Source organism: Ochotona princeps, chromosome 9, assembly GCF_030435755.1.
Source record: "Ochotona princeps isolate mOchPri1 chromosome 9, mOchPri1.hap1, whole genome shotgun sequence".
Lineage (NCBI taxonomy): Eukaryota > Metazoa > Chordata > Mammalia > Lagomorpha > Ochotonidae > Ochotona > Ochotona princeps.
The window spans coordinates 62,644,872-62,657,014 of record NC_080840.1 but is presented as its reverse complement, the minus strand read 5'-3'; the positions used below and the strand labels follow the sequence as shown (position 1 = coordinate 62,657,014).

General features: G+C 39.9%; 1 protein-coding gene across 2 annotated transcripts in view; it reads right to left on the bottom strand.

Moving 5' to 3' along the window:
- ZC2HC1A (zinc finger C2HC-type containing 1A) overlaps nucleotides 1-12,143 on the bottom strand; it is a 42,711-nt gene that overhangs the window by 24,805 nt on the left and 5,763 nt on the right. For both annotated transcript variants that reach the window (XM_036492219.2, XM_004588066.3), the window contains exons 2-3: nucleotides 7,524-7,600; nucleotides 5,108-5,224 (exon numbers count right to left, since the gene is read on the bottom strand). In XM_036492219.2, the coding sequence (XP_036348112.1) occupies nucleotides 5,108-5,224; nucleotides 7,524-7,600 (194 nt within the window). The remainder of the gene's footprint in view (nucleotides 1-5,107; nucleotides 5,225-7,523; nucleotides 7,601-12,143) is intronic.

Below are 12,143 nucleotides of genomic sequence, written 5' to 3'. Positions count from 1 at the left end.
GTTCCATAGGATCTGGGATTTCCCTTACCCACCTTCCCCAAATGCCCTCTCTGCCACGGACTCCCTCCATATTATTACAATAAAATAGTCTGTCATATACAGTCCTAAGTCCCTAATTCTGCTCTTCAAGTATATCCTGACATTGTAGGTATGCACAACAGCACAGTCCATCTTTCTATTGTCAAAGACATGTTTAACAGTTTCGGTGGGAGTCCATCTTTGATTTGGAAGTAGAGGTGCATGCTGCATTATATCTTGACAAGTGGATATAATAGTACCTTTTGCACAGTTACTGTTATGGGGTGCGACGAGATCACACCAGACATGTCTAAGGTTTTATTAAGGAGTCATTATTAGCCAAGCTTGGTGATAATAGAGCATGCAAGAAATAGCAAATCACAAGTCCATATGGCAATCCAAGCAATCATAATCCAATCAAACATAATCCAAAGAGGAACAAATGGTCATTACTTTAAGTCCATCCATTAAGCTGAAGACCTTATGTCCCAGCTTCCCCAACAATATAAGTTATCCTGAGAGACATACAACGGATAACCTGGACACACAAAGCTGCAGACATTCACCTTTCCCTGGCTTCTCTGCCCACATTCCACTACTGCTAGGCCTCATCTCTCCTGGAACTCCTGACAGCACACAAACCAGAAACATTTATTATATCTATTGTCCCATCTAAGCAGTACACAGGGACCATCCTCAGGAGATTACCTGTCCTGGGTCAGTTAGCAGTGGAGGTGCCAGAGTAACAGAAGCACCTGACCAGAAAATAAGCCCCTGCTTCATGAGTCTTTTAAAGGGGCTTGTGCACAACAATGCAATACCGTCCCCTCTAAGTTGATAGGTGAGTCACAGGTGGGCAGGAGCCAATACCTAAGTGTTGTGGGCTAAGGAGTTGATTAGTGCTCGTTAGGATGGGCAGGAACAGGAACTGGGCTTGTAGCTAAAAATGCCTCGACTAATTGGACTCATCTGTATCCAATATCCTGACTAAATTAGGACGTTGGGGGAAGAGTATACAAGGAGAGGTGAAGGAGCAATAAAGCGAGACTTTGCAGAGACTTCTACCATCACTGGCTGTGCTGCATAAGTTACTATGCATCCAGTTAAATGAAAAGTCACAAAACAAAATCAACAAGAGGAAGAAAAATAGGAAGTTTACAGAAACATGAAGTTAACATGCTATTGAATGACTAATGTGTCACTGAAGAAATGAAAAAGAAAAAAAATCAAAACCCTTCTTAAAGAAAATGGTGCTACTGTCTGGGAATATATCCAAAGGAAATGAAATCTATCCATGAGAAAGGGATTGGTAATCCTATAGCTACAGCACAATCTATAATCACAAAGACATGGAAATAACCCAGACGCTCATCAAAAGAGGAGTGGATAATGAAACTGTGGTAGATCTACTCCATAGAATACTACTCAGCCATTAAAAAGAATGTTACCTTTTTCAACCAAATGTTCCCAACTAGAGACCTTCACATTCACTGAAAAAAATCAATCCCAAAAGGGTGAATAGTATATGTTCTCTTTGATATAAGGCAACCTTCATGCAAAATAAAAGATCAATAGCCTTTTCAATACTGTTTTTGCAACATTTCAGGGGGTTTGATACTTTTGTCTTCATTTTCATTCAAAAAAGCTTTTTCTTCTTAATTTCTTCACTGACTCATAAATCATACACTTTATTACTTTCAAAACTTCATCCAGAAAAGAGAGAGAACTCTAATCTGTTGGTTCACTCCCCAAATACTCTGAATAGACTAGGACTAGGTCATGTGCTGAAACCCTGAAGTTAGCAATTAAATCCAGATCCTCTGGTGAACAGTAGGAACAAGATGGCCTGATTCATCAGGGCCACCTCCCCAGGACTGTGATAGCAGGAGAATTTGAGTCCAGAGCCAGAAGCAGGCATCAGACACACACACTCAGTTATGTATGCCAACATCTCAACTGCTAGGCCAGTGCAGAATGTTAGGAGTCCTAACTTGGCAACAGCACTTCCCACTACATTCCAGCATCTACTGCACCAAGTGGAAGAAGTCTGGGGTTTTTAAGCTCTCATCCTCCAATCGGACTGACAGCCATACAGAAGAAAGTTTCCATACATTCAATTAACTAAGCGGCTGGAGGCAAGAAGGGAGCTGCCAAAGCCCAAAGTTTTCCTGCAGTTAATTAAGCCAGCAATAGGAAGCAGGAAGTGCCACACTGTCAATTAACCTGACTAGCTCTGGAGGCAGGAGGGGTGGGCGGGGAACGTGCAAAGAGCCTCCACAGCTAGTTTTGCACATTCTATTAACTTGAATGGATGTAGGAAAGGCAGGGCATGAAAACTCCCCCTCTGCATTGTCTGCAACTGTCAATTAACTCCACAAGTAGGTGCTAGCCATCAACCAGCTGCAGCTGCACCCTATCACAATCAGTTACTGGTAAATTCTATTCCTTTCTCCTACCCTTTTTCTTGTTTTGCTTGTAATGCCAAGCTAGCAGATTTTGCTGTTACTTATCATTGATGAGTTAGGCTTTCCAGATAAAGCTATTTGCAACAGGAGATTTTTGGGAGACACGAGCAGCACAGCCTTTCAGGCTATCCAAACTAGCAAACTTCATTGCTGTATCAAAGGCTACCTCCTGTGTACAATCAGGGCTTTGGTGTAATTACTACATTGCTCCTTCTGCTTCTCCGAAACCATCTGAATCTAGAAGAACTAATGCTACCATCCCAGCTTTGCTAAATTTCCACAAACCACTTCAAAAACAAGACAGCCATTTCGGGGGGGGGGGGTCCCTCATCTTCAGGAAGGCTTCCCAAGAATGCTCCAATGCCTCCTCAATTTCCTATTCCTCTCCTGTTCATTTTCTTCTTACTGGCTTGTGTCCAGCATCAACCTGTTCTTTACAGGTCTTGGCTGTCCAATAAGGGTACTTCAAAAAGTTTGGAGAGAAACTGAGTTAAAAGTGAATTAAAAGTTGGCACATTGGCTCAACTGGCTAATCCTCCACCTCCAAGTGCTGCATCCCATATGGGCTCCAGTTCATGTCCTTGATGCTCCACTTCCCATCCAGCTCTGCCTGTAGTCTAGGAAAGCAGTAGAGGATGGCCAAAAGCATTGGGACCCTACAACTGCGAACGTCCTGGCTCCTGGCTTCAGATTAGCTCAGCTCTGGCCATTTGGAGAGCAAACCAGGTGTTAGAAGATTTTTCTCTCTGTTTCTTCTCTCTGTAAATTTTTCTTTCCAATTAAAATAATAATAATAAAACTTTAAAAAGAAAGTAAAGTGTTTTCTGATATAAATTCTTTTGGAAACGTGTGAAGATATTTCATGTTACACATTTTCCACACATTTTTGAAGACTTGTTGTAGGTTTATAATTCAATTTCTTTTCATCAAAATGAACTTATCCTTCAATTTCTTGGAAGTACTCTTGTTTATTTTTAAATAAGACCTGTCATCTTTAGGAATCACCTGTAAGAGAGACCTTTACCCTAAGGTGGCAGATGTCTAAAATCAAAGCCACAGTTCTAGAAACTTGGTGCACTTTCTACCATGGACCCATTAGCCCAGATCTCTCAGGAGCCTAGGGCAGCTCTTACAAATATTTGGTAATACGTGGAATAAGCCCATTTGTCTAAGAATGGAGCTTCTACAATTGTCTTTCCCTACTTGAGATTTGGTAGGATTTATTTGATACAGGTAAATAGATTATGAACTATACAATTTTAAAATTTTCTAAGACACTGCTTCTCAAATTTAACATACATGTGATTCACCTAGGATTTTGTAACATTTCAGATTCTCAGTATGTTGAGTATGACCTAACATTATGCATTTCTAATAAGTCCCAAAATAATGCTAATATTAATTCTCTGAACCACAACATAAGTAGCAAGTCAATGAACTGTCATTGTAAAGCAATCTTCTTTAACTTGGCTTCTTTTCTGAAGACAACTAAGAATAATTACCATCCCTTTACAAAACTAACAGGATAACTAACATTTACTAAGATTACCATGTATGATTTTATCAACAACATATCCAAAAGTTAGAAACTATTATTTTCACCACTGCACGGGCAAGCAGAAACATAAACAGATTAAGTAACTTTCCCAAACAGTGTGACTCTCAAGCCAGCTCCCACAATCACTTTATTACACTAGTATTTCAGATTGCTTTATCTACTTTAACTAACACAATCACACATCTTGAAGTTTAAAAGACAACTTCAAACACTGTACCTTATTCAAACCTCACCACACTTCCCACCAATATTCACAACTCAAAAAGATGGATATCTGACTTTCCTATTATCAAATAATTTTATTACTAAGGTGAATTCCATGTTAGGGAAGTGCTCTTTCAGAAGCACCAGAAAACAGGGTTTGGTTCCAAAAAACTATTCAATTAGGTACTTAGCTTTGACTCTCTCACTGAAATGACTTGTTAAAATTATGTCACTGTATTTAAGTGAATTATTCTGGGCAACACAGAGCAGATATTGAGGAGAGATTATTGCAGCAGGGTCTCAGCTTTGGTCCTAAGCAAAAAAACAAGCTAACAATAACTGTATGTGGATAATTCAACAATTGAGAAACTTCTCCCCCAAAAGCATAATATAGATCACAAACATCTGAAACACTGCAACAGGACAATACGTTCTTAGTAAGCTAAGATATCTGTGAACAGTTGCTTCACTTTCTACATACAGAATTAAGGGGTTATACCACTACCAAGAAACGGTAAAACCTGACACCTTAAGTCGTATCTGAAATAGACAATGACTCAAAAACAGCACATAAAAACTTTTAAACTATTTCCAGAATATAGCCAGCCATTGAGTCTCGATGTTAAAATAAAAAGAGAAAAACCTCACTTCAATTAAAATTCAAGACAACACTATGGACTCCCCTTAGTAGTTAAAATTTAATTTGAAATAAAATGTTTTATCCATTTCTTAACACATGTGTTTAGAAAACGAAACACAGAATTTTGTTAAGACATTCTTTTGGGTTAAAGTAACAGACAATCACAAAGTTATCAACATATTAACAGCAAAGTTTATACTGTTCTGAAGATTTTGCAATTACCCTTGGTTTAAGAGGTTTTACTGTTGGAATATCCGTTCCTTCAGCTCTCTGTCTGCTTGAATCAAAAGTCTTCCGTTTTTTGGTTGCAGTTTTCTGGCAAATAGGTCCATGTTTTTTCTGTGAAGATGAAGAAATGCAGCATAATCTCCTTTTTGCAAAAAAGAAAGACTAAAAGCTCATTTGAGATCAGTTTAAAAGTCACACAAAATTAGACCCAATTTACAAACCTGAGGATAAATAATAAGATGCATCTTGCCTTAACTAAAATTATATATACATATATAAAACACATATACATATAATGCATGCTATGTTATCTCACAATAACAAATTATAAAGAAATACTCTCAAATGTTTTAAAGACCTTTTATTCTCCTAGTTTTCACATTATTAATATTAAAGAGTAAACAAGAGCTATTGTACTGACCTCCACTTAATCAATAAAACTTCTCCTTCCATACATGCTGACTGACCATATCAGTTGTACCAAAAGAACTTTTTATTCTATATTTTCATAAACAATTAAGAAACCACAAATAACTGTTAAGCCTTATTTGGGAAAAAGGGTAAATCTTGGATGGATTTATTTGTCATGGAAGCTCTTATGCTTTCAGTACATAACCAGTAATCAACTGTTTCACCTACTGGATTTCAGTCTTCATTCAGTAAGCAAGCATTGTTATTAGAGTTACTAGAATCAAATGTCTAAGCAATAAATATGAGGCTAGCAGCACTTTCTGGGAGACCCAAGCATGTCTGTTACCATAAATTTTGCTGTGAGTGTCAGGTATACACACAAATCGTTTCCAAGCATGATTATATAAATTGTCAGTTATTACAGTGATAACATCACTTAAGTAAAGATTAGATAAATGAAGAATAAGAGTACTTTCGCCTATGAAAACTCGTAAAAATAATGCAAACATAATCAAAAAAACACTGAATAAGTGGACAGTATGTTTTGGAATTACAAGAAGCCACTGCTAATTAAAACACAGTAGCAGTCAGAAAGCTACTATAGATCATTAATTCCTTTTTTTTTACGAGCTTATTTATTTATTTGAAAGGCAGAGTTACAGAGACAGTCAGAAGAAAAGGCTTCCATCTGCACTTTCCCTTGCCGAAATAATCACAATGGCCAGTACCGCACTAGGCCAAAGCAGGAACCCAGAGCTCCAACTTACGTCCCCTGTGGGTTAAGGGGCCCAAGTGTTGGGTCATTCCACTGCTTTCCCAGGCACATTTTCAGGGAGCTGACTGGCAGTAGAAACCCTACAACTTAAACGGGTCCCCATAAGGAATGCTTATGAAAACTCCTAGGCTTCAGGTTAACCCACAGCCATAGCACCAGCTGCTTCACTTTAATTGTAAGAAACAAACTGGAAACAGTAAAAGGATGTATAGTGGATTACTGCAGGCTCATATTCAGCAGATCTGTACTTAAAGAAATATTTTTATCTTATGTAAAAGTATGAATAAATGTATGTGGCACATGAACATGCTTTTTATTGTTCCTATTTAGCTGATTATTTTTTATCAAAATCAGTTAAAAGTGCTTCTATTAGAATATGCTAAATGCCTAAAAGTACCTAATTAATGAGATAACTTTAGAAGCAATGCTATACTGAAAAAAAAATACTTTGTAACATTTCAAGCATGCAGAAAAGGTGAAAGATTATAATAATCTTTCATTTACTTATCACTCTTTCAACAATTATAAACATTTTAGTAATTTCATTTCATTTACTTGTTTTTACTCCTGAAGTATTTTAAAGCAAATCCCAGACATCATATCATTTTCTGTAAATAAACACAACATATTATCATATTTTTAAAAGATTAATTATTTTGACAGAGACACCAGAGTAGAGTCAGACAAAGAGACAGAGATCTGCCACCTGTTGGTTGGGGTTGGGCTAGGCCAAAGCTACAAACTATGAAGTTCTGAAGATAAATTCTTCCATCTGGGTTTCCCATGTGGAAACAGGTTGCAGGGGACCAAAGCATTTGGGCCATCTTCTGCTGTTCTCCCAGGCCACTAACATAGAACTAGATATGGAAGTGAAAGCTGCCAGACCTCGAACCAGTGTATGGGATGCCACTGGCACAAGTGGTGACTTAACAGACTTCACCGCAAAGCTGGCCCCTATCACGTATTTCTGAAAGGTGTTTTGTCCTATTTTTGCTAACAGACACACAGAGTTAGGAATAATTTTACATTTTAATAGAGGGGTTCTGAAGATCAAATTCTGAAAAGAGTCCTGTGAAGAAATGGCAACAGACTCTCCTGAATAAGAATGCTCTTCAATATCCCTTCAAAAAATTTTCTTGTAGCTTTTCCCATTAGGGTTGTTCTAAGTAAAGAATAATTACAACTCCATCAAAAAAATAAAAAGAAAACAATGTCTTTACTTACTAATGCTACTGGAAAGAATGTCCTTCCACAAATCTTGCAAGGCAGTAATTCTCCTACTTGGACAACACTTCCATTCTCTGAAATAGAAAATAATTTATTACTTCCTATCAAACTGTGAAACCCAAATTTTAATCCTCTCAGTTTTACTGGTAGACTAACAGCTGTTGTGAAAAATGCTTTGATCTATTTTGAAATAAGCAAAATTATCAATTACAATGGGCACAAGACTGAGTGATCATTGATCAAACTAGGCTAATACAGAACAGTGATAATTTAAGAACAACCAAACTTATATTGCTGTAAAATCTAGTTTTAAGTATTTTAACCAAACCAATTCCTTATGTTTTGTTAACTTGTGAGTTATATCATTATAAATTATTAAACATAAAATCATTTATCTTATTAAACTCCAAGTCATGAAGATATGTCACTAATGTCTAAAGGATTCAGAATAAAACCAAATAAAACTTACTTTATATAACACCACACAATGCAAGTACAATGCTCTAAGGATAATATCTTTCAGTTATGTACACTGCCTAACCTGCATTATGTGAAATATTCACTATTTTACATATATATTAAGATTCACAACAGTATTTAGTGGAGATATTTTGACCTAAGGAGAAAAATTCATTAGAGAGTAAAGAGGTAGGTATAACTTCTTTCAATTAAAATTAATTTACCAAACATACACCAAGATATCACAAATTTTAACATGAAAATATTCAAAAGAACTAACATTATTAGGGATTCTTCTGAGTCAATTCATCACCTTACTTTTTAATTAAAATTTAAATCTAATTTATTTTCACAATTAATATTTTTCTACAAATGGTATTATAATCGGTAACATCTCCCATGGGGACATTTCCCATTTTTCCAGCTTAGTATTTTACTGACTTTTAACATCTGTATCATACAAAAGACAACAGAAGAACATTTCTTTCAAAAGTGACATAAGTAAGCTTAAGAAAAAAAGAGCAATTAGGACTCCCTAATATTTGTTCCTATATGTTTGATGAGTGCACAGAAATCAGGTGACCTAAAACAGACATTGGAAAGAATATAGTCAAACACAGAGGTGACCTTTGTTCTACAATTCTTCTAGTTCTTCACACTACCCAATTTGACTGAAAGAGAGGAATTTTTTGTTGTTTATTTAAAGATTTATTTATTTTATTGCAAAGTCAATATACAGAGAAGAGGAGAGACAGAGAGGAAGATCTTCCGTCCAAGATCCACTCCTCAAGTGAACGCAACTCTCGGAGTTGCACTGCTTTGAAGCCAGGAGTCAGGAACCTCCTTCTGGGTCTCACACATGGGTGCAAGGTCCCAAGGCTCTGGGCTGTCCTCCACTGCTTTCTCAGGCCACAAGCAGGGAGCTGGATCGGAAGCAGGGTTGCCAGGATCAGAATCTGCGCCCATATGGGATCCTGGCATGCTCAAGGCAAGGACTTTAGCTGTTAGGCCACAGTGCCGGGCCCAGAAATATTTTTACAATGAAGTAAAAGAGTGGATATTAATTACAAAAGAAAGCTAAGATTTGTTGACATGTCCTTCAGCAGCAGAGGATACATTATTTAGGGAGAGCAATTTATTTTTTAAAGATTTATCTTATTTTATTGGAAAGGCAGATTTAGAGAGAGGAGGAGAGACACAAAGATCCCCTTCCTGCTGGTTCACACCCCCAAATGGCCACAATGGACAGAGCAGAGCCAATCCAAAGCCATGAGCCAGCAGCTTCCCTCAGGTGCAGGGTGCCAAGGCCTTGGGCCATCCTCTACTGCTTTCCCAGACCATAAGCAGGAAACTGGATGCGAAATGGAGCTGCCAGGACAGGAACCAGCACCACGTGGAATTCCAGCACTTGAAGGGGTGAGATTAGCCAATTGAGCCATATTATCTAGATCACTTAATCCACTAACAATACTGAAAGTTGAGGTAGCTATGAGACAGATTCCATTTGGCTCATTAAGAATGTGTTCAAAGAATAGTCAAAGTAACAATGCCATAGGGTGGATAACCTTGATTGTAGTTATTCCTTTAAATACTAATAAGTGGCTTAAAAACTGACAAATACAAAACATTACAAAAAATTTAAAAAATTTGCTTGCTTTATATTACATTCCAATATATTTGTGATAAAACAGTTACACAAAAGTAAACTATTGAGAAAAAAAAACAATCTGAACACTGAAATAATGGATGTGCTACATAAGCATCTACTATTTGTCAAACACAGACCAAGTAATAGCATTACAAGGTTGACTACTAAGTCACTGGTCTCATAAAGGTAACACAAACTGTGTGATTTACTTAATAACTCTATTATCCAACTCAGTTCCTAATTTTACACAAAAACTTCAACTGAGTAACAATCAGAATGCTACCATACAGCAAAATACAATCCTTAGGATTAATTCTCACAAGTTATCAACATGCTAAAATAAGCTTTTTTTAATTCATTTTATTTTTGTTAAAGATTTATTCATTTTATTACAGCCAGATATACACAGAGGAGGAGAGACAGAGAGGAAGATCTTCCGTCCGATGATTCACTCCACAAGTGAGCCGCAACGGGCCGCTGCGCGCCGATCCGATGCCGGGAACCTGGAACCTCTTTCGGGTCTCCCACGCGGGTGCAGGGTCCCAAAGCTTTGGGCCGTCCTCAACTGCTTTCCCAGGCCACAAGCAGGGAGCTGGATGGGAAGTGGAGCTGCCAGGATTAGAACCGGTGCCCATATGGGATCCCCGGGCTTTCAAGGCGAGGACTTTAGCCGCTAGGCCACGCTGCCGGGCCCTTTTTAAATTCATTTTTAATATTATTTACATAGTCGAGACATGCCTATGTGAGCCTCTGATTAGGGTGTGTTGGGTCAGGTGTGGAGGAAGGTGGGTGGGACACATGTTTCAATCTTTTTTTTTTCCCTCCTTTGTCCACAGGGGAAGTAGGGGAAAATGCCACTACTTGATGTCAAACTACATCACAATGCTTTAGGGTCCCAGGTATTACTTGCATGGTTTCGATAATCCTAACACATTGTCAGTTTTATTGCACCAGGGTTGAGAAAATCTCCCCCGGCCCCCGCCCCCGAGGCCTACTAGCTGACAAAGTCCACTTTAGTGCATCCCATAGACCCAGAAACATGCTGCAATGCTTGGCCAGGAGAACAGTCCAACCTCTTCTGATGCCAACAGGCATCAGCAAATAAAACCCAGTGCCAATACATGCACTCCAAGGTTGGATTACACATGCTATAATTTTCCCTATGGCAAGGGTCTGAGTCCAGTGGTCCAGCCTAGCAGTCCCCCAAGAAATGTCACCTAGGGTGACCTCAGATTTGACTCTAATGTGTGCCAGACAGTGCAGGATCAGGTGCAGTCTGTCACTTGCACCAGCCAGAACACACACACACACACACACACACACACACACACACACGTGAATGCAGTTTGGTCAGTTCTGTCTCAACGCTGTATCTCACACAAACCATAGGGTGTGGCGCCCCAGCCCAGGCCCAGTCCACTACAGAACTGGTCCACACACATACAAGCCAGTGCCATGGCCTAGTTAGGGTGGCCTCCTCTACTAACACCCAGCACACATACCACTGGCTTAGGTTTTTACACATATCGGCCCTTGCTGTAGCCTGTCCCGCTCCAGCCCATATCTCATCCAAGTCTCGTGTACTCTCGTGGATTCTGGGGCTTAGCTCAATACAACCCGCCCCCAGATCTAGCCCTCACATATGCCACCAGGTGCTGCCACCTTGTCCAGTTGGCCGGCCCCAACCCTGGCTCTTTTGCTCAGCAGCTATAGGTACAGTCTAGTAGGGGAGTGCCCACAGTTCCCTGCCAGGCCTGTTCCCACTCCCAGATCTTGCATCTGTCCCAGGATACTTCATTTCAGCCTGACATGACCTGCAGCCATTCCTATCACCTGGCAACTGGTGCTATGGCCCAGCTTGGCTGGCCCGCACCCATTGTGCATACCAGTGAGTGCAGCAGCCTAGCCTAGCCTGACCCACCCGGGGAACCAGTTCTCAAACTTACCAGTTGAAATAGCAACACAGCAAGGGAGTCCCCAAGTTCTATGCGGCCCACAATTTGCTCTAGGTCTTGCATGTGCCAGCAGGTGTTGCAACCCTTCCTGCGATAGTCTGCCCCTAGTTTAAACATTCCCCAGCAGGTGCTACAGACTGGTTTAGCCTGGCCCACCCCAAGTCCCAGCTCTCGTCAGCAGGTCCAGCAGCCTAGCCTAGCCTCACCTGGCCCACCTGCAGTCCTTATGTGAACTAACGGGTATTGTGGTCCAACCCAGCCTGGCCTGAACTGTGTCCTGGCTCTCATTCACGCCAGTATGTGCTGCAGACTGACCCTGCCTGGTTTTCCCCTACCAGCTCACACATGTGCCAACGGCCTGGTCTAGCCTGTTCCCAGCCCAGCTCTCACACTCAACAGCAAGAGTTGTGACTAGCAGAGGGGTTCCCCAAGTTCCTCCACCAGGTTCAATCCCAGCTATAGATGCTGAGTGTGCTGTCAAGCACCACTTTTCATCATGACATTGCTGGCCCCTAGCACCAGCTTTCACAAGTGCTAGCAGGTGACAGGTGATGC